At 37.8% G+C, this 24,535-nt stretch overlaps 1 protein-coding gene across 2 annotated transcripts in view; it reads right to left on the bottom strand.

Moving 5' to 3' along the window:
• Positions 1-24,535, bottom strand: part of tspan4a (tetraspanin 4a) — a 180,759-nt gene that overhangs the window by 57,720 nt on the left and 98,504 nt on the right. For both annotated transcript variants that reach the window (XM_087794297.1, XM_087794296.1), the window contains one exon: positions 8,832-9,023. In XM_087794297.1, coding sequence (XP_087650423.1) covers positions 8,832-9,023 — 192 coding nt within the window. The remainder of the gene's footprint in view (positions 1-8,831; positions 9,024-24,535) is intronic.

Raw genomic sequence — 24,535 nt, 5'->3', positions numbered from 1 at the left:
GCAATCTGTCGAGCGTTTTGTTGATATAAGCCACAGATGATTGAAGCACATTTACTGTTAAAACACCTGCAGGACTTCCATGTGCCTCATAGTTATTACTCTAATGAGACACACTTTAAAGTGACTATTTCCAAGACAAGTTTCCTCCGTGAACAATAAACAACACCACTGACTGTAAGAATCAGCACCTGCGACCACAAACGGTAGACTTACGCTGCAAAAGAAACGGTTCATAACTTGTTGTTTTGTGTCGCACCGCAGGCAATAAACAGCTTAATCAGCTTTTCTTTTCTTAATTGTAGGCGCTTAAGGAAGAAAAAAAAAACTCACAAAATACTGAATTTATCTTGTGAAAGTCGGAAACAAAAGTAAGGTTCTTCTTCTGCTGGTTTACGTTCCGTGTCTCACTGTGATAAATGATTACAAACAAAGCCAAGGCTCCCATTAGACCACAGCCGTGTGATTTCAATAGTCTTCTTCTTCTGAATTGTCATTATTCAAACTGAAATACACAATTCTATTTGCAGCAGGAGCTCTCAGGGAAGATTTATTTGATAGGAAAACAATAGGACACACAATCTAAAACGGAAAAACAAGGGTTTCTTCCTTAGTCGGTGTCATTAGTTCATTGTTTAATATTCAAATAATAACAAAAAACCTATAATAGGTTTTAAAAGAGTGTATTATCCTTTCAGGATTCTTATTAAAGTGAGGTTTTATCAGAACACAGGTGTTTTATCAAAGTCACCATATGGAGTGAGTTTATTGTGTTCCAGAACACTTTTTAAATCTCTGTATGAACAACCTGGTATTTTAACAAAATCAATGACGACAGAAGTAGTGTATGGAAAATCAAAGGGTTTCAAACTCAAACACACAAGGGGCCAATATCTTTAAAAAATCTGAACTATGGGCCAAGAAAAATATGCATTTTTACCAAACTTTCTTTGACTGGGATTTGAGTCCGATGTTGGCAAAGTGCTACGATGTTCTATGGAGCGCTCCTAACAGTGCTCTGAAAGGACGTGTTTCCGAGAGTCGCTCTTACCTTAACAAGATCTTTCACTGTGAAGGAACTTTTAACAGACTTCTTAGCAACCATTTCACAGATATCAAGGCACTGACAAGACCCAAGCGTCTGTGAAGGTCCTCATTCATCCAGGGTATGGTTATCCTAGTGGTTTCGAAAGTGAGTCAACTGGAGTGTTTCACTCCTTATCAATTCCTGAAGAACCGAACTTCAGGAACTCAAGAAACTCCTCGGATGAAGAGTGAAACTGACCATTTGACTGACTTTTGACCAATTAAAAGCTTATTTTGATTGATCTTAAGGTTCTCCTAAGAAAGTAGTTAAGAACGCATCAGGGAAACACCTGTATCTTAGCCAAACACTTAAGAACGAATCTGAGACTTTCCTCATTATCTTCATATTCATCAAAAAACCCCGTCTCTTTCCTTCAACATCAGCTTGACTCTTACTGGAAGTCCTTCTACATTTGTTGACATTGAAAATTGATCCGTTCCTCATCTTATATTAAACACTGTAATCTTTAAGGGTTACAAATTATCCAAATAAACATTAATCTTCTTTGATTTGATCCTACTAACATGACTCTTCGGGCCTTGAGGTTCGCCCCAGGACTTCATTCATATTAATAAGTACAACGTACCGTAAAGGTTGACCTTTGAATGGTTTAAATATTAAGCAAAGTTAACTCAGCAATATCATGTAGCTAGAATTTAGGATTTTAAAGGTACCCTTGGATTAGAGCCATGAGCGAGCAGACACCCACTGAGGCTCCAAAAGTCCTGGTTGTCTTGTGGGATATACAATAAAATAAAGTATAAAGGGGTTATTTTCCAGGGTGTGTGAACAAAAGGGCTGACAGACACATCCAATTAAGTTTTTTTTGTGATAAAAACAAGTGGAAAGAAAGACATACAACTAGTACCCGTGCTTCTTTATGGCTTCCCTCCACAGACCTTCATCTTCATTGTTTATACTTTGATTACTAGCTTCCTTTTTTTCCCTCACACTCTCTACAGGATATGTGCTCTGCCTCTGCTGTTTAGGTGTGCTGCACCACATCCTGCCTTTAGTGAGTCCTTGAGTCCCGCTGGAGTGACACAACTATTAAGTATATATAACTAAACTGACATCTGTAAGAGCCAACAAGACCCTTCCAACATTCTCATTAACCTTGCATCTCACTCTCTTGGCAGTTTGGCCCAAGTCAATTGAGAGTTTAACCTCGTTGCTACTTTTAATCTTTTATTCTGTCATTAAAGCATTGGCTGCTGATCCACTTGCCACGTCACCATCTTCTCGCTACCAGAGGATATTTGCGTCAAGTTGATGTCGTTAGCATCACATCATTGACAAACACCATTTTTCTTCCAGCTACTTGTCAACATTTCTCTTCTTTGCCTTGAAAGCATGTCTGGGAAAAAAAAGTTCTGAGTGATGAGATCTGTCAGATAGACTTTCTACCAGAGACTAATCGTCACCCCGGGGACCAGGACCGACCCCTCTTCCCGGGGATTTTTAAGACTTTATAACACTAAACCTTATCATGACAGTGTGTTCATTCAGAAGGTTTTACTAAATCTTCAAGTAATTACATGTTTTTCTACACTGGAACTGTATGATTTACGGAAAGTTTCACAGGGTTAGTGGGTTTACTGGCTCACCTGAATTAAAAATTCTAATACAGTATGCAGTCGTGAGTCTGAAACCAAGAATTTCTCTGACAAATTGTGCATTCCTCTGAAAAAGGACATATAAAGCTACTTTTGCTAAAAGCCCGAAGATAGCTGCTATCTCTCGGAAAGCCTTTTTTTGAAACTGAAATTAAACACAGCCTGTGTTGATTTATTTGCACTCATGGTCAAACATTTCTGAAATCACAGCCCAGAAAACACTTTTTTTTATCAAGTTTCTTAGTTGGTAAAAAACTTCTTTTTTTTCCACCAAGAATTGAAAAAGTTCAAGTTTGCACACAAGCTTTCATTTGTAGTGTCGAAATGTCACTGTTGTGGTTTGACCTCAGGTCGAAATGTCTTGGATGTTTTTTTTTTCGGCTATGGTATCAAGCCAAAGGCATGTCTGACCCACACAATTGTAAGCAACTCCCGATCACCACTGATACTTCAGTCTGGTCCAGGCTTCACCATCTTGGAGAGCTGCTGTGCTTGACCCGATGTATTGTTCTGTGGAGTAACTTCAGTAACGCTGCCTCAGCCCTTTCAATATTTCCTGACACTCTTTATTTTAGATGCCTTCCAGCGCCTGTGTTCTCCGTCTGGTGGGATGTTTTTTTTCATTCTGCACATTAAAATGAAATATAATATATTTTTCTAACTTTGTTACCACCAAGTTTCTTGCTGTCTTGTACTTCCTAGGCTGCAGAAGTGACTTTTTCTTTAAGCTGTTTGATTCTTCTCCATTAGCAGCACAAATATATGAAACATTTGACTCATGAAAACAATTGTCAAGATAGTATTGAATATTTTAAAATAAACACACTCAAGACATAATTGTGCTCTTTCATCCAGTCAAAGATTGATGGTTCTCTGCCTCAAATATGTAACAAATTGTATTCCTTACGCTTGAAATCATCATTTGGTTTGACTCTCAAGTAGGTGGCAAGTGCTATGAGGAAGCATCCATTGATTATTATGGCTGAATATGAAGATTAAGTCTGATCTTGCGTCGATGTGAGGTTTGGTGAAACCTTTTCTTTAGACTATTCAACTTAATCCTTAAAAACAAGGTGAAAAAAACGTTTTTTCTGGACTAGAATAGATAGATCGAATAGATCAATTATATTTCGATACATTGAAATAAAATTACTCACAACCAGTTATTTGGTTAATAAACTGAGTTATAAAATGTATAATTATTGTTAAAACCTTTTTTGTTTTGTATTCGACACGATTATCTACTTTTTATTTACGAGTGCTTTCATCTGCAGAAATATCTAATCGAGACCGTATTTATTTGATTCACAAGGTGAACATTTCTCTGAATAAATTCACCTCTCAAGTTTCAAAGGTTATATTGACAAGTTTAAAAAGATGTGCATAATCCTGTAGTCGTCGCTAATACGTAAATTAGATTCTATTTAACTCAAGTTTTGGGCTTTCGTTTTGGAATATTTTGACCTTCGTTTTATTAGACCGGGTTGTGTTAAATATTTACCTGTTTTTTATTTTTTAGTGCAAACATTGGCTCCTTTTCAAATTGGGATGAAACCTAAGTGGGAATGATTTTATTCCTACTTTATGATTTTTTACCTACAGAGTATGTTAAATGCACATTAAATGTCAAAGATGAATCATTCTCTTTTTTTTTATTTAGTCATTGAAATATTAAACTTGTAAATATTTGTTTTTAAGGTAAAATTTTCTTGTTTTTGTCTTGTTCATATCTTCAACTGAACACCAGAGTATATATTCATTATACTTAATAATAGACCCTGTTACTTCAACTCTATACACATCAATGTATTATAATAAGAGGCAGAAATCAGTAAAACCATTGGAATTTACTCGACAGTAAGCGCAGGCTGACATTTGTGTCACGGATTGTTCAGGAAACAGTACTTGTATGTTGAGCACGAATTCATAGCACAGCTTGAGCAGCGCACTATAATGAAGGATTGATTGTTTTCCCTTATTCCTCCCTGTTTTCTACAGCCTGTGTAAGCTGCAAAGGCTCTTTGCGGGCCAATGATAACCAGTATCACCGGTGCTGCAATCACGTCAAGCGTACACAAAAATCAATATCCTTCAGTATCATGCTGTCTTGAGCGTATACAGAATAAAGCTTGGTCACATGACAGCTTGGGAAAGATATTGAACAGCGAGGCCAGGCAGAAGAAACAAGCTTTCCAATTATTTTGCCCCAAATTACCTTACATTTCTAACAATTTTGTGGCAATATAAGGTCACAGCCCCATCACACCTCCTCCGTGGCCTTTAATATTGAATGTCCGAGATTACTGGTGTGAAACATGGCTTTAATAAGCTGTAAGCCAGGATAAAATGGAGTTGCAATGTCTTTTACAAATTCTTACTCCCAACACAGAGCTTAACTGGCAACTAATGTGAAAACCCAACTCTCCTGACTCACTGACATGTTTCAAATGTTGAAGTCTTCCTCTCCAAGATGGAGCAAGACCATGTTTAGTTAGTTTAGTTATTACTTTATAAAGTTCTCCCTCGTCTGAAATCTTAGCCAACGAGAGGTTACGAGAAACGAGTCCATTATGACATAATATTGGCTTCACTCCTCCTCCAGCCCCGCTTTGTTTATACAACGAGTCCCTCTGAAGTGGGAGACTTTCAGGATTGATGATGCGTGGTGACAAGACCAATCACAACAGAGTTGTGGTTATCGTGGTTATCGTAAAAAAGCATATTTTCTAATGTAAATATTTAAATGAAAAGAGAGTTTTGAGAAACAGACACTTACTGATGAGTACAATAGAGGTCCAATATGACACACTTAAATCAACACATTAGTTTCGCTTTAACAACAGCCAGTCAGGTGTGTAACACGTTTGATTGTATAAACGATTGAGTGAATTAACTGACCCGTCCACAGATCATCCTCACGTCTGATTACATGTCAGTCAATCAACAGGTGCACCCGATTTGACTTCTGTCATACCATTGAATGGGCGCATATCCTGATATTATCATCCCATTCATATGGGCCAGTAGGGCCCTATTCTACCTACTATATTGTCTCGAGCAATCCCGCGTCCCTGGGGGCAAAAAAAAACCATGGCCGATGCGCTATCCACTGAGCTAAACCCCAAGCCTTACCCTAACCCTAACCCTAGGGTCTTTAACCCTAACCTTAACCCTAACCCTAACCCTAAACCTAACCCTAACCCTAATCTGGACCGACGCCCTTGTGAAAATTTTCATTTATGTACATAGCTGCTAGAAAATACGATAACATTTTATTTATTCCGTTTAAAGACAGATAACTTTATCTTTCTTGGACGCAAACCGGAAAGATACAGAAAAACACGAAAGGATACGGAAGTACCGGGTTAGGGTTAGGGTTAGGGTTAAAGACCCTAGGGTTAGGGTTAGGGGTTTTTTTTTGCCCCCAGGGACGCGGTATTGCAACCCGCTCGAGACAATATAAAACATTGGGTCAACCAGATGAATAGCTGATAACAGCCTATTCTACATGCTAGTAGGTAGAATAGGGCCCTACTGGCCCATATGAATGGGATGATAATATCAGGATTTGCGCCCATTCAATGGTATGACAGAAGTCGAATCGGGTGACAGAACTCACAAATAATACACATTTGTGTTTCTTTAAGTGACTCATGTTGAATGGTTACCTGTAACCAAACTTTGAAATCACTTTACTTCTCTTCCCCACAGACTACATTTCTAACTTCTAATGAATATGCGTTTTCTTCTATGCTGTCTTTTTTTTAATTATCTGAAACAGAGGAGAGAAGAAACAAGTATTTCCATCCAAAAAAATAAAGTTTATTTATTTCACCTCGTTAAGGTCAAATGAGTCCACTAAACAATAAGAATATTGAATAACACATGATTTGTTTCAGAATCCCCCAGATGCTGAAACAAATCGTGATCAGATTTAGGAGAAACTTTCGAGATGTAGAGCGGATTACAGTCCACTGAGACCTCATTTGTCAAACTGTCCATCACCAGAAAGCGAAGCGGCTTAGCCCTCCGTAGGCTCGGTAAGGTCTAATATTCCAAGCTGAAATAGCAACTGGCAGCGAGACACGACTGCTACAAGGCAAACCTTTCCTTTTAAAAACAACTGCTGCGATTTATTTTTTTTCCTGCAATGCTGTTTGAGATTTTCCACTGATTCATGATTTACGGCGTCTCATTATGCTGGCCCAATACAGGCATTTGTTTAGTAATTTGGGAAGCACTTTTGTTCAGACTAATGACGACATCCCACTGAGATAATAATCATTTTGTCAATGCTCGACAATTTGGTTTAATTCTGTTGTATAAATGCACCGTTTATCGTTGCTTTGGCCGACAGTCAGAACCTTGATGCAAAAATGTTGATTTTACTCTCGGATAAAAAAAAACAGTAACAGTTACATAATGATTAAATTCACTGTAATTTAAGGCTGTAAACTGCTTTTTTAACCATGTTTTTAGCCCTTTTGTTGTACTTCAATGTAGAATGCTATGGTTTTATACAAGTTTATCTATCCATCTGTCTGTCTGTCTGTCTGTCTGTCTGTCTGTCTGTCTGTCTGTCTGTCTGTCTGTCTGTCTGTCTGTCTGTCTGTCTGTCTGTCTGTCTGTCTGTCTGTCTGTCTGTCTGTTTGTCTGTCTGTCTAAACCCATATTTGGCACTAGAGCAAGACGCAAAAGTTTACCAAGAGGTGGCAGAAGAATAAAACAGTTTTTAAGAAAAAGATGACCGATATGACTGTTGAAGAAGGAAATCGAAATTATGCAAGTTAGCTTGGCTTCAATGGATTGATGGTGAAACGTTTGAGACGGCAGCGTAAAGAACTGGAAAGCACCAAACTTGGGAACCAAACTATTTGCTTGAACATATAAAGAACGGCATTGCCTGTGAATGTCTTGGTCAACTGGTTTGTAATAAGATTACAAAGGTACTTCACATAAGACTAAATTGTATTTTATGGACAATACCATAGTCAGGGCAGACATTAAGAAGTTGCCTGAGCCCAGCGCTTCAGTAACTGAAGACAATGAGGTCGTCTGCATACATGATTTACCAAAGTATTTTCTATTTACACTTGTTCAGAATTATATAAAGGTGACCAACAATCCTGACCAAAATAAGGGGCAGAAACACATTGATACTGGTTGGCATACTACTACAACAGAATTCTTAAAATACATCTGGATACATCTCTGTTTGAGGCGTCATTATAACTGAGGAATTCTTATCTATGTATAAATGGAAAACTTCCTTTAAGTAGAAGAAATTGGTAATGAGTAGAAGTACAATTTATCAAACAATCCTCAGATCAATCCTAAGAAATGTTTGACCGTGAGATAATTTAGTTTACTAACAAGGCCATGTAATGACGAAAATAACCCTCCACCTCCACATCTCTTTCATATAAATGATCATAACTGCGTAATTTACTTTTGCAACATTTAGGTTTATACTAGAGATACTCAAACCTTCAGGAATATTTTTCATTTTATTTCATATTGCACAACATTATATTAATTTAGATTTTTTTCAATAAATACGGACCATACCTGCTTCATTGTACACTTGAACACTATGGCTTTTTTCTGATGTTTTTTTCCTTTACAAAAGAAAGCAGCAGGAAGCCATTTCTGCGAAACGATTCTGCTTCCACCATCACTCCACAACTGCTCTTAGCAAGATTCCTGCCATCCATCCAAGAAAAACAATTTCGGCCACTGGGGGTTCTGTTTTTGATCTTTAAAGGCTTCCTGAAAATATTTTGTCAAAGTTCAGAAATAAAAAGTATGTTGCTTGTTATGTCTGCCAGACACCGTGTAGTCGTAGGTGCCGGTCGAACTTCTAAGCAAGTTCACCTTCAAATAAGGCATATTATTGCGGCATTTTTCATCATCAACCACGATTCCTCGAGCATTTTCCCTTTTACATGTGTTTGTATGCATTTATTTTGCTGAATGAAGCTCATACAATAATTGCACATCCAGAAATTGCCAGAGGATTACTTAGGGAAAGCTGTTGTGTTTTGTCAGCAGGACAGTAGAAAATCACGTCTCATTATACAGTCCTGTACGTGCAGTCAGCATCCAGACACACAATTCGGGCAATAACTTACCGTCAGCAGCAGGGGACGGCTCTCCTTGACAGCTCCTACACAGCCCAGACAGCCGATCACCATGATAATAGTCCCCACGGCGATGAGCAGGTTGGCGGCCGACAGAGACGGGAGGGATGACGACAGGGTTGCGAAGTTTCCCTGGGTCACTGACAGCCAGATTCCCACCCCCAAGATGCCACATCCCCCCAACTGCAGGAGAAACACAAATAACCAACTTTTATTCAAAAGCTACGATGCATCATGTTTTACTGCAAAAAAAACACAAAATAGTATATGATATTGAAGCTTGAGTTTTTGTGTGAACCAAAAAGAAATCTTTTGGATTGTGAGTGGAGAGAAATAAGAAAGCTAAACATGAGATCTTGGTCACAACGACCACCTGAGCAAAGAGTCAAAACATGCTTTGGGAATAAGAAACTTTAAAAACTTGTTCCAGATAGAAGAACAAAAAATTAAAAACGAACGCCACAACTCACATAAGTGCTTTGTTTAGACGTGGGAGGATTCTTTAATTCCATTTACCTCTCTTGACACTTCACAGATACCCTTTTTTTCCAAAATGCTTCATTATTCTACCTTTTTTCTACGTTTTTGTATTCTGAAAAACATAATAAAGTTCAATATGAGTCAACAATTAAATTTGTTTACTGATCCTTCAGGTGAGATAACTGGTCCTCACGCATGCATACAGCCGGTAATTGTTCTAGTTGCACAACACCTTCAAACTTTTTAACACATCTTATTGAACAGTTTCTTAAAGCTAACTTCTTTATTTGATGAAATAAGCAAATTAGCAATTCAATTACGAACAGATTTATTTTCTTTTTCCGAGTTAACTTCAGTTATCACTCGCTGAGGGATGTTAAGATTTCATTAAGTCTTAGAAAAGATAAACACTCTCCATATGGAACAGAGTCTGTATCATAATATTACTCGAGTCAGGCCTGCACAGAGGCAGCACTGTCGAGAGAAAGAACAAATTCTATTTGTGGAGCGACAACTGCTCCAGCAAATTGGACATCTTCCGTCTATTGGTCCATCTCAGAGAGCAACACGAGCCAACTGTCATATAAAAATGTGTGGAGTATTTATGTTCTGCCTTCCTTTCTTCTATGCACTCCTGTTTCTTCCCAAAGTCCAAAACGTACAGCGATAAACTGATGGATGTTTTTAAAAACGAATAACATGTTGATTTAAGTTTGTCTTAAATAGATATTGGACCTCTATTGTACTCATCAGTATGTGACTGTTTGTACAAAAATCTATTTTAATTGAAATATTTACATTAGAAAATGTATTTAAGCCTCGCACACTGAAAACACTTTTTCTGGAGATGAAATCTTGTTGACCATAACCCACTCTGCTGTGATTTGTCAAGAATTGATGTTTGTCACCGCGCGTCATCAATCCCAGAAGTCTTCACCTCCAAGGACTTGTTGTATAAACAAAGCAGTGCGTGATTACAGCTGGCTGGAGGAGTGAAGAACTTTATAAAGTACTAACTTCAAAACACCATTATGATGAGGGACTGCATCTTGGAGAGGAAGACTTCAACATATCAAACATGTGAGTGAGTCATGAGAGTTGGAGTTAGTTGCCCTTTAACCCTTGTGTTATCTCTGGGTCAAGGTGACCCGGTGGCCTGAAAACAAATGTGTGTGACCAAGAGATAACACAAGGGTTTAGTTAAAAGTTAAGGTTTCTGTGTAATTATCTAATGCTACAACATAAACCCTGCCGCCCACAATGGGAAACCTATCGTCCACATGTAGTCCAGAGAAAGTGAATATACACACTCTCTACTGGTTACTACATTGTCCTTATTGTTAAATATTGAAGACTTTCAACACTACATTTAGTTCAAGAAGACAGTTGAAAAAAATGTTCTTATCGATCTCAACATTACTAACTGCTAAAACAATCTTGCCTCCCTCAGCTCTGAGACATTGCTGCGCTCAGTATTGGCATTTCTTGTTTATTCGAGGAAACATCCTATGATAGAGTTGTCAGACTTTGCTGGGGTTCTGTCAGGAAAAATGCAAACACTCCCGTGAAGCTGTTCCTTAACTCACCCATATTAATAAATACTTGCACTTCTCAGAAAACCATGTGCCTCCATATTTCGTCCAGGTCTGTCTCTCTCAGATAAGGTTTTGCTTGGCACTGCACTTCCAAAAAAATGCAGTTTATTGGCAATGAATTTAGTTATTTTTTAATCCAGTTACAGCTCCAATTCACTACAAAATAAAGATCAGCAACACTTCAACTTGAAGAGCAAGTTGACTGAGTTCACATCAGGTTTAAACTTGTTTTCTGCTCTATGTTTGTGCAAACCTTAGACTTGACCGAGTAAACATGAACATCCTTTAGAAAGACACACTTTATAGAGCCATTGTGTGTGGACCGTGTTCATACCGTGTAAGTATTCAGTCAGGTTCTAATAAATGGTGGTTGATGGTGCGAAACTGGAGAAAGGAGGACCTAAAAGCCTTGTCAGTTCACCCTGGAAACAATGATTAAATATTCATTGAATATTGACCTCATATCAAAGTCTAGGCACCTCAGTCGGATCAATACTGACAACTCTGCCCCTCGGAGACGAGCAAGTACAACAAAAGAGAGACACGTCACTGTGGAACTGGAGGTTGCTCACAGATGTGATGCCGGAGCAAATGATGAATGAGTTTATGAAGCCAAAGGGACTCAACAGTCAATAAATATGGTGCAGAATTATGTCATCAGCAAATACAATTATCCCCAACTTACTTTCCAACAGGAGCACGGCACCTCAATACACCTCAATGGTGGAGAGCGATGCCTTAACATTGACGTCAGTACTGAGTCCGTTACTATGGCAACACCTCTCTGAAGGCTGCCATCTAAGTAGTTTGAAGATCTTTCCAGCAAACAAGGCATCTCAGATTTAAACATGATCGAATGTGATGCAAAAAGGCATTAAAAATACATGTGAAGTTATTCCATAGCTGATCAAGAGAGTGCAGAACCTGCTAGTTAGGACAGAAACGCGTCACAGAAATATGGTTTCACGACACACTTCTGTGAGTCGAAGATGACTAACTATTCCCCGCTCGAGTCGGACTTAAAATGCATTTTTAAAGCACTTGGAACTATGATAAAGCAGTGGATCATGGCAGCCAAAAATTCATCAAAGCTGGTGACAGGAAGAAAAAAACAGTGAGAACTTTGATTATTATTGTCAGTGCTACCACGGAAAGACACTTGCTATGTTTCGACTTGCCATGGTCTAGTCATGTTGTAATGAGGGATAACTTTTGGTTCTACCACAGCCCAGCTCCTGGCTCTTGTTGTTGGCATCCCAAATACAAACCTCTTACCCTGGATTCACCCCAAAATCTTTGGCAGGTTATTTTCGCCAATTAGAAGTAGAATCACCAGTAGTCACAGGAAAAGAGGGGACACTGTTTTTCACAAGCTCTGTGGTGCACCTAATGGTCAATTTACAAAATGAAACAGAATCTAAATGGCTTTTAATTCTGAAGCCTCATCGCTCAGACAGAGAGGCGGTTTTTAGTGATGGGAGTCACAACCACGACTGTGATCTGTGAAACTACAGTAGCTAAAATAATATTTTAAGGAGAGAAGTGATGTAAAATTGAGAATTGATGTATTTATTTGCTGTTACTAGTCTATTGTCCAATTGTCCTGTTTCAGTTCTATTATCAAGACTATGTTAGCACAGCAAACATATACACGTAAGCATTATGTACTGTATCTCCTGTTGACTAGCAAGAGTTTGGTTTTTGTTTGAGTACAAAAACAGGTAAGGGAGGAAAAACATGTCTTAAGGAATTCTGTTTTTGTTATTTTTAAGATTGACAGGAAATGCGCCAAAGATCCAGCAGACAGAAATAGCATAAGATGACAACCTATGATTTAGAGACAGTAGCGCTTAGACAAAGACAAGAGTCAGAAGAAGATTTGAGTCATTGAGTTAAAATAAGAACGTTAAAGATGGTAGAAAACCAACAAGGTTCATGGATGCAGGAAAGTAGACAGGAAAAAGATAGATAGAAAAAGAAAGAGGGATTTAGTAGTACGACTAAAACAGGTGTAAACCCTTATAAAGAAATGCTGGAAAACAAAGATGGCAATAAAAGTATTTTTTTTACAGGCTAGAGTTGAATAATTTAATTAAAATAAGAATTTAATAGTAAGGTAAACATCATGTATTCTTATGGTATACACAAGTGAAGTCATAAGTAGATGGATAGTATAAGCGGTCATGCAGAGAACTCCGAGTTTATATAGGGACGACAACAAGCTTAACATAACATCTTTTGAAGTGAAGCTATTAATGTGAGATAATACAAAGTAAAGGGACTCATTTAAATAAGAATGTTCTGCACACCGATCAATTATTCATCCAATTACATTTTTTTACTGTACCAACGTCTTTAGTACCTCAGTCTCAATGGTTATTAACCATTCCAACTGCACAGCTTTATGGTTGCTTGTGTATTAACACTACAACATCAATCTCTCTGGAGTGATATCATTGCTGGATAAACATCAGCCACTGCATTTGAATAATCAAGTCCAGATGCATCAAAAACAGCTACACTGTCATACAAAACACATCTTTCATACCCAACTTTATTTTTGTTTTCGCAGATACCATGAAACCAAAAAAGCAAAGATTGTTTTTAATGAGCTGGTGAAATCAAAGTAGGTCAAAAAAAAATATCGGAAGCTCTTAAAGTCAAAGTGGATTACACCTGCTATCCATCACTCCTGCATGATTACAATGGATTACTAAACCCAGAGTCTCTCTGTGACTGAGGATCACGGCGAATATTATGTCCCTGGGGTTCAATAAAGATTGGCTGTAGATAAATTCCCCAAGTGTAAGACTGGGAATATTGGGACTGCGACTGGGTATGAAATGGATGATTTCGAAAAACAAGTGCCAAAAATAAGATTATCACATGGACCTGAGAAGATTTTTAAAGTTTGTTAAGCATAAATTAAAATAATATTAATTTAATAAGGTATTTATATTCCATTGATTTTGGAGTCCAGGCAACCTGGGACCAGAGTGAATAAACAAAAAACAATCATACAGATCTCTGAGGCTGACTTTCTGTGATTTTTTTTTTTTTTCAAGCAGACATATTTTTGTAACATCCCTCATGTGCAGGTATCCTGTCAGATCCTGACTCACAATCTTTTCACCGTCTCTCACTCTGACCCTCCTTAACACAGACGGTGCTTTAAAAAATATGAATTTTAGTTTTCTGATATCAAGATGAAATCGGACGTGTCTTTACTTATACTATATTTACTGGTTATCCAACTGTTTAACAGAGTTATTTAAAAGCTTTTCGATTTTGTTTATGCATCAGGCCCTTTTAGAGACCCTTTCTGTGATTACAACAAAAAAATAAATGAATAGGTTTCGCCCAAGGGTTAACATCTGGTTTCACAAAGTGATGCCGATGCGTACGAACAAGTTCGATCGAGTGTCTGCTTGACGATGACTGCAGGAAGAACGGATGTCGCGTACACGCCCAGCCAAAAAGATAGACTTTTAGAGATTCAAAAAACATATTTACAAGATTGAACAAGCAAGATTGGCTTCAAAACCTTGGCTGAGTAAGAGACGTTAACTTTAAAGTGTTGGTAAATACAAATTGTAACCAAAATATTTGGAAGAATTGACACTGATCTGGTATCTGTGTCAATTCTTCCAATGATATCAGTCGGGGACATTACTCTGCAGGCACAGCTGTTCGTTATGAGACGTTCCACATGTGACTCGTGAGGATGTTGACAAAATGCGTCTTGTCAGAGTTTGATTCAACGTAAATAGACAAATAACAAGGCTGTTTAGATGTCCAGAAAACAAATAATTCTATATTTGAGTGTGTAAAACACAACATATTGTTATTTGAAGAGAGCTGAGAGCATTTCTTTTTCACAGAGAGCAGTCCTTTACATGTACGTCATATCAATAGAATACGAAAATAGGGGGAGCTTTTTAAATCTTAAGTAGCGCTTAGAAAACAAGAGTAAACTTCACTGTTGTATAAATAAAACATCTAAATGTGTCTGCGTCAGCTGAGATCCACGTTTATTTCACTGTATTTTCGCATATATTTACAATGGCAGTCAATGAGTTGACGCTAGAAACTTCCCCCGTTGGTGTCACACATAACTGATCTAAAATTGAAACATTCAACAGTCAAAGGTTGGTTCCTAAATCACCAACAATATCAGGCTGGATCTGAGCAGTAAATGCTGTATATGTATTTTTTCTGAACTGGAGGAAAATAACATTTTCAAATCTTTAACAAACTCATTGTCAAAGTCACTAGGAACTTCAACTTTAACAAGACTATTTCCAGCCACAGTTCATGGTTACAGAATTCTAAAACTGTCATTTATTCTCGAGAAGATGTTGTCAAATCCTTCCGATTTCTTTTTACCAGCAAAACCTGAAATGTCTTGCTTCCTTGAGCCCAGCCCCAAAACATCAGCTTCAATCTTCTCAGTCCCACATTTGGGTTGTTTAAATGAACTCAGCCATCTGCACCGCCTCCTCCACTGCAGCAGCGGGTTTGTGTGTTTGAAGAGGAGACTCAGATTCCAACTGCTGATTGAAGCTCGGAGCGATGTCTGTTTGAAAAACAAACTTTCTTCGATAAATAACTGCTAACTCGACTGCATTCATTGCATCAGAAAACACCTCGCACTCCCACACTGGACGCTGAAGTTCCAACAGATGTTTCTGTCTCATGTCAAACACAGATGACCGCGGGAAGGTTTTTTCTGATGGCACGCCTTGGACTTAACTCACTGCTCAACTTGAAGTTGTGGACGAAATTCAGATGAATGGAATATCTCGGGGCTAAGCAGCGGAGATTTGAAAATCCTTGCTTAAGGCAAGAAGTGAAATTTTTCACACTGTGAATTTTTAAATCTTTTGAGTTCATCCTCACAGATTAAATCTGTGTACGTTTGCCCTCTCTTGTTGTATTCTGAAGATTTAAAGGTTGAACAATCACGACTTTAAGTCTACAAATACATTCATTCAGTAAATCAAACGCAGTGTTTTGTTGCCTTATTACCCTGAAAACAATGTTTTAGATTAAGAAGGAGAAGAGGCAAAAACTAAAATTGTAAACTATCAGAGCATTTTCTCCATTACAGGAATTCAACTACCAACTCTCAGAGGAGGCCTGATTGAAAAGCGTTATCAAGTGTCTGCGATAGTGTTCCAACAACTGGTTGCAATCAGCTTTAGTAGCAGTAGAAGAAGAAACTGGCGATTAATTTCCGGTAAGTGTAACAGTGGACGGTATCACCCTGTAAAGATTTGAACACTGCACAAGTAAGTGCACTGTGTTACTGTGTACTGTAAAGCAGTGCACTAAGAGATTTTTCTGTCCCAGGAACCATCCTCTCCTCATCTACCCTTCACCATGTATAGTCTCATTCATCCAGATCATTGTTGCTCTGAAGGTTCTATTTGAAAGCCCATGGAGTGTGTAGAGTTCCTCATCCAAGCAGATTCTTCCGTTCCAAATAACTGGTGAGAGGAGAAGGTGCTGTAAGCATCTTACCAGGGAAGAGACAGAGGTCAACTGGGATGATGGGATCAATGTGTGGGTCTTAGAAACCCCTCGGGATCAGGATCATTAACGCCCTGAATGGGTCGTTAGCTCCCGCTGTCGAGTGAGGTGTTATGTTCACGAGTTGTGGATGTGAAAAGACACACAAGGACACTGTAATCCCCTTTCAAAATAACTCAAGAGGATCTTCGGCAAACAAAGTTCACTTCAAGCCCGGAAACAGAGAAGGGCAGACGCTGGCCCGTCCTCACGACAAAACAAACCAACCATGGTGATGTGGTGTACACTGGAGAGATGCTCGGACCAGAACATCTGGAACATGAAACAACAGACAATCATATGGCTCAACACAGATGGGTTTTGCTGCTGAGTTCCGGACCAGACTAGTACACAACAGCAGGAGTTTTATTTCATATAGAGAGAGAGAGAGAACAGAGTCAAATAGAACGTAAAGTGACCGATTATAAAAGTACATCAGCGCCATCAGAACATTGAATGGTAGAATTTCACGTTTCAAATGTTGAATTTTATTAATTTTTTGTATGAAAAAAAATGAAATTACATTTTTAAAATAACTTCTTGGAATAATTTATATATATATATATTTTTTTATTGATTGAATTCGTTTTCATTTAATAATTTAATTAAATAATATTAATAAATAAAAAAGTTTTTTTTATTTTTATTTTTATTATTTTGAAATGAATGATTTTTGATTTTTTTTAGAAATACGATATTTTATATACGATAAAAAAAATAACTGACTTCAATTGAAGATGAAATTCCATATCAAAATGTTACTTGTTCCTTTAAATTCCGTATCAAAATGTTACTTGTTCCTTTAAATTCCATATCAAAATGTTACTTGTCCCTTTAAATTCCATATCAAATTTTACTTGTCCCTTTAAATTCCAATACAAAAAGCTACTTGAACTTCAATCATGTGACTCCCATCTAATCACATAACGACATATAAGCACTGGTGAGGGAATTTTTCTAGAAAATGTATCGACTTTTTTTCTACGTCTGTAACGTCTCAAAAAAGCTTACATCACATTTCCCGTTCAACCTGTGGTTTCTGATGTCATACTCTGACGGTCAGATCACCGCGTCTTAGAATGTGTTTGTACAGCTGAGCTGGTAAAGACACACACGGTGGATCTTCTTGGAGTCGCGAGTTAGAGGCCGCGCCTGACTTTATTACCAGCAGTGTTGTTTTGGTGGGAGCTTGTCTCTGGAGAGCAACAGTCTCTTTATAAAGCTTGTTCTGTGAGAAGGGGGAAGCAGGGGTGGGGGGGGGGGGGGGGGTACTCACAGAACAAGCTTTCTAAAGAGTCTGTCTTCTCAGAGAAGATCTCACGTCATTCATCTATTCAATATAATGATCACAGTGATCATATTCCATAAGCGATTTATCAGGAAGTGAGTTAGTTTTGAACAATACTAGTACTTTTGTTTAACTGTTTCAGTTTTACAGTGTCCACCCCGCATCATCGATGGCGAGACCGTTTATACGGTCCGTAAGATTATGGACGTCCACCCTTGAGGCTTTCAGTACCTTGTGGACTGGCAGGGCTACGGTCAAGAAGAACGCTCATGGGTTTTCAACCCTTCACCAATTGAGGACTTCAATCATTCAAAAACTTGGTTTCAGCTCTTTGTTTTGTTTTTTTGGTTCTGGTTTCTTTGTATGGGGTTGACACAGCGTTAATTGTTAGTCTAAGTTTCTGGTAGTCGGCCCTGAGTGGAGGGCACTGTCATGTCCTGTCATTTATGTGTCCTTTTCGTCTCACTTCCTGGTTTAATTGTGAAGTCCAGATCCTCGTCTTGTCAACTTCCTCTTGTGCTCCTGATCTGATTGACCTGATTCATGTCTACGTCTCACCTGATCCCTGTTCCTCTTGATGGTTGTTTAAAACCTCCTTTTTCTCGGTCGTGACGTCAAACTACTGTGGTACGTGTTTTGCTCAATTATAGGATTGTCAGTGCCTTGTGTCTGCTCTTTTTGTTAGCCTTTTTGTTAATAAAGTAGTTTGTTCACCCTTCCGGATTCCTGCCCTAAGTCCTGACATGGATGATTTGAAAATAAGGTAGGACCTAAAGTAGAACCTTGTGGAATACCAAAGTAACATTGAGCCGTGGATGATGAGAGGTTACTTTTGGTTCCTAAGATCTCCTTTTTAATTGATAGAAATAAAATCATAGTGTCTTTGATTTCCACCGAGGAGTTGAGAAGGTCCATAAAAACTCCATTATCAACAGATTTGAAGGCTGCACTGAGATCCAAAAGAAATAAATCCAGACTGATATTTGGACACGGAATCAAGCATTTGTGAAGCATCTTTTTTCTATAAAAGTTCAATCCGCATGACAAGAATTAATTCATGATCTGCAGCGGTTTGACCTGGATTTGTTTGAGTACATGTAATTGTTCTGCTTCTCAACCGAGTTCTGCCAAGGGCAGTTTTGGGGAGACTTCATTTGAAACGGTGAAACATAATGACAGCAATTATACAGTATTAATGCTTAACATAAAAATACTGCTACTAAACTGCCTCCTTGCCTGCGAGAGACTCACACATTTTATTCGACCCTGGCGCTACAATAAATCGAATATTAAGATGCTTTTGCCAAAATAGTTCTAGTGTGTAAACAAGCAGCTGAGCCTCCCCTCAGGATATTTGCTATCCGCGAATAGAAATTTCAGAAATGCAAAACTTCATGCCTCTTGTTGGAAAGGAATGCGAATCCTCCCCCCAGCACCGACTTCCCTTGTTTCCTGCCATGCGCTGCAGAAAGGGAGCAAAATTAAAAGCTAGCGGTTGAATCCTTGTTATGTCAGATTTATACCAGGGAAATCCTCCATAATTACATTTCCAGGATGATGAAAAACTGATGATGTGCTATTAAATATATCCTAAAAGAAAAGGAGAAATCAGTCCTTTATAATAACTTATGAATAAATAAAGTAGATTTTGTACCATTCAGCCAGCTTGTCTCTCTGTGTAACACAGAGAAAGATAATTAAGATGTGCAAATAGATTACTCTTCTAAATATGGATGAGAAGGTTAAATATAAAACTGCTTAACTACACACATACAAATAGTAACATTAAAAGGCTCAAATCTAAATCTGAATATTTGAGTGGCTTGTAGAAGGTGACGCATCTACTGTATGTCTAATACTAAATGTCTGGAACAAAAATGAGAGTAATAATAATGTGTGCGTGATTTAAAATTCATATATATTTCCAAAATGCTCTAAATATTTGCTTGAAAATTATCTGAAAAATGTAGACTACTGACTTGTTTTTAAAGGTTTTAGGGTCACGGGCAAGTTGCGATAATTCAAATACTTATCCTATACATAACTTATTTTGATGAAATTGAATCCATAAATGTATCTTAAATAGATGTTGGACTCTATTGTATCATCAGTATTTGTCAGTTTGTACAAAACTCTCTTTTCGATTTAAATATTTACATTTACACTGAAAATGCTTTTTCTGGAGATAAAATCAACTCAAAGGGACTCATTGGATAAACAAAGCAGGCTTGTTTACAGATGGCTGGTGGAGCGAAGACCATTATTAAGTCATAATGGACTTCGCTCTCGTAACCTCTAGTTTGCTGAGAATTCAGATGGGTGGTCATGATGAGACTTACTGCATCTTAAATAGGAAGACTTTAACATTTGAAAAATAGTTGCTCTTTAAAGCATATTAAATGAGAATGATTTCCAAAATGTATACCATATTTGATTACATTTAGAATAATCCACTTAAAGTAACATAAATATACATAACATAACATATATAAGGTTCAGAGGGAAAATACCAATAAAATAAACACATTCCTTAAACTAAATGTGTAAAATGTAAAGTGTGAAAACACATTTACGCTATAAAAATGAATAACTTACTCTACTTACTTGCATGCAAAATTGACGTTAATTTGCATAAATACATATTAAAATGGGACATGCAAAATGTCTTAATAAATAAAAATCTATAAATAATATAATCCAGAAATAATCTTGAGAAACCAAAAATAACGTGAAATTTTGAAAAGAAAAGGGAAGATACGTTTGTAAGTTAATAATGAACAAATAATGATGAACATGTAAATATTCATTTATTTTAAGTCGGACAAAAATGAATTCATGTCGTCATTATTCAAATTCACCAGAATATTTTTCATCCGCCAACTTTTGTATATTCTATGAATCCTTGTGCTCGACCTTTAGGTAATGACCTGGACCCCAGGTGAGGCTAGGAAAAAGTAATCGATCACAGAACTCTGCGACTCGCCTGATATTTAATCATCAAAGTGTGACCGAGTGAAACAACACGGCCACAGCATGAGCACGTCCTTCAAGAAGACTTGACGGAGGAAGCGATTCCTCTTCAACGTGGCAGACGCACACGGTCACCGGTCAACTCGTCTCTCGCATTTTTCTCAACAAGGATGAGATCAGTATTCCGGTATTGTCTGTGTCACAGTTTCCCGGAGCGACGGTGACTGCTGTGGAATGATGCATGTAGTCATCCGGAACTGACCGAGCCATTGTGACTAGATCTGTGTTAGCGTTGGCCAGTTTATATACATTTTGTGATAAGAAATTCATCATTCATGATAATGATGATGAAGTGTTACCCTCCAGTGCATCAGTTGAAATGGACTATTTTCAGCTTGACTGAATGAACGCGAACAGTAACCCAAACAACTGTTTTCAAAACGTTATATAATGAAATCCTTGGCGACTGTAACAATTGGATGCAAAATAAAATCCCAGCGAAAATAAATCCCTTTGCACTGTCTTTAAGCTTCGTGTTGGTGTGTATATCTCCACAGCTCAGATTGTGAAGTAATTGGCTCTCAATTTGAAGGCTTTGGGATCAATTCCCCGTGCGAGCTCCTTATACTAGAATGGCAGCCTTCAGTTAAAATGTTCTTCGAAGGGATTTTGCGTGTAACCTTCTTTTGCTTTTTCTATTCCTATACATTCATATTTCATGTGTGGCAGTTGTGTTCCTCACCCTGCTTGGCTCACCTCATATGAGTATTGTCGTGAATGCTTCAGGCAGCTCTCTGGAGCCTGTTTGGATTCTGTATGTTCTCCTCGTCGTTGTGTGGGTTTGCTTAAGGCACACGGTTTTCCTCCCACCGTTGACAAACAGACTGAGGTTGTTTGATGACTACATTTTTAGATGGCGTGAGCGTGGGTGGGAGTCAGCTAATAGGGCTGTTTTAAATCCATTAAACGTCTATATTGATCACCCATTTACAATGACTCCTGCTGTGATCACCTTCTATATATATGGCACAGCAATGTTGCCCCATTGCTGGAAATGCTTGGTTTGTTCCAAAGTTAGTTCACCTAAAATTCCAACTGGAAGCACTGTTTTCGCGGAGTGCTCTCCGTTTATATCGCTTGTTACTCTTTAAACATCTGCCACAAACAAGCTTAAAATATAGACTAGTTTTACTTTTTCCGGAGCAATTCTTCTCATTGAGGCTTCAGTAGATGATGGACGTAACAGACGAACACTATGGAGGTATTTGGATGTTTTGAAGCATTGGTTCGGAGGAAGATAAAGACAAATACAACTGAGCTCGAGTCCTAACTTATCTCTTGCCCATTCTTTGAATATTAAACAAACTTTTCAACACTTCTGTCCGATCTGATCTACAATTTACTTTCATCCGTGACACTCTAATCAATCCACGTAAGAAGAAGAATTTCTGACAATATTTGTTGGGGCTATGCCGAGACGTACCTTGAGATTACAGTAGGACCTAAAGGTCCGTTTGAGTTGGTGCTGAATTGATACAGTTTAATATGGATGGATTTATGGATATGAATATGGATTTATGCGTGTGAACTAGAGTTCACCACATGGACCAGATGACCTGTCTTGGTTGTCCCTTTAGGGTCTCTGTATGAATGTCTTATGTGCATATAACGCATTCATGAAAAATTCCAACATCAAAACCAGGTACAGAGACGTATTACAAAGTAATATCTTTTGTGGAGTTAAGGCGTTATAAATCCTATGATCATAACACTCTATTTTCAATGATTTAAAATAATTATAACTTTGTTTTCAACATTGGAAAACCTAATACACCTAGTTTCCATAAATAATAACAAACATTCATAACATCTTCTATAAAACTTTTGAATGTATTATAGTGTGTTATTATTTTCTCGTAATACATTCCTAATGATGCCATAATAGAAAGTGTCAATACACCGTTCTTGTCCTTAATATATATCATTATTATAAGTGTAATAGCAGATATCATATAAGATTGCAGGAGAAAAAAAATTGAAAAACAATAGGAATAATAAAATCAAACGGGAATAAAATCTTGATCTCATGAGTTTATGTTTGAATCCAACATGTGACCCATGCTGGAATAAACAGCTGTTACCTTTATGCCTCATATAGAACAACATATACAAGAATGTGCAGACTGAGGTTATAGTAGAAGTGACGCTTAACCCTGGAAAATGTTCTCTGGTTTTCCATTTTATATGTAATAATAATAATGTCTATTTGTATACCAGGATCACAAAGTGCTTTGACAGTCATGCATTCCCCCATTCACACATACTGATGGGAGTAGGCTGCAACACATGGCGCCAGCTCTGCCATCAGGAGCAATCAGGGTAAAGTGTCTTGCTCAGGGAGACACGGTCACAAGCTTGTCTGGGGCGGGATTGAACCTGCAACCTCTTGGACTGCAGGTAACCGCTCTACCATCATTTTTAATAAGAGAGCTTTTCCATGATTATCTCTATATCACTTTGCTTTATCCATTCTTATTTGTTTTGTGTGTCATTACATTAACAATAAAATCATCAGCGTAACTGTGGGATAAACATTTTTATCCATAATAGTGAAAAAAAACATCAAATTTATTCTGTCACTAATCCTCAGGGAGCTGGTTTAAGATCTTAATCTGACTGCCTGTTTGACATTAAATGTACCTGGACAAACCTGCAGCTGGAAACATTTATGATTTGCTTCATTTATTGAAAATATTTGTATACATTCCTATCAGTGACCAAGCCTGGTGAATGTGAAAATGCGGAAACACTTTTTTCTCTGCACGACTGCCACTATCTTATATTATACAGTGTACTTTCAACCACATTTGAAGGCTCACAAATGAAAAAGATAAGGTAGGCTCTAGCTGAACATATTGATCTTTAGTTATGATCACGTTTTCTTCCCTTAAAAGAAGCTTGCTTTGTTTGTAGGTCGCTGCTCTCACTGTTTACTTCAGTCCTTATGCAAGGTCCGAAATCTTTTCCATCCAATTAGCCGGTGTCTCCACTTTGTTGCCAGGGACAGTAAAATATCATCACATCTATACACTTATAAAACATCATCCATTAATCATTTAAAGTTCAGTACTTCATACACGACTCCCTGTGACTGAGAGTGTGTGTGCACAGATTTTGGCGTTATGAACTTGACTTTGCACACTGTGACAATTACGACTGCAGATTAAAATGAATACTGCGCTCTCTTCATTCTGCCTTAGTAACCATAAAGATGTGGTTCTCTGGAAGTGTATTCAGTTCATATCTGGAACCTTAAATGTACATGAACAACTTTGATATGACCTCTTTGAATTTGTCGTTTCAAGGTATGATTTTGAAAATATGTATAATGCTGAGATTTAAATGTTATTATGCATCTTCGCATGGGGTACACATTATATTGTTTGGATTCTTTAACAGAGCATCACTGTCCCTCTATATGTACATAGTTTCGACTAAACATCTGCAAGGATATGAGGTAAGTTACTGCTGCTTTTCTATAGCAGCAATGTCTGTTTCTGGACTTCAATTTAGAGATTAACATTCGCTTGTGATAACAGTCCTAAAACTGAATATACTGTACTTCCTGTTTTAACTGAGGGAGTTCCACCTACCAATGCGAAAAAGATACAGCCCCACAAAAACCTGACCTTATCCATCACTACTGTCACAAAGAAGGAACAGTGTAGAGTGAACCGTGAACAGGAAATCTCTCATCCCTTAGACTTAAAGGTAACATTTGTCGATTTGAC

The sequence above is a fragment of the Callionymus lyra genome, chromosome 6 (assembly GCF_982586985.1).
Source record: "Callionymus lyra chromosome 6, fCalLyr1.hap1.1, whole genome shotgun sequence".
Lineage (NCBI taxonomy): Eukaryota > Metazoa > Chordata > Actinopteri > Syngnathiformes > Callionymidae > Callionymus > Callionymus lyra.
Note: the sequence above shows the minus strand (reverse complement) of the source record. Positions and strands in the feature narration are given on the sequence as shown.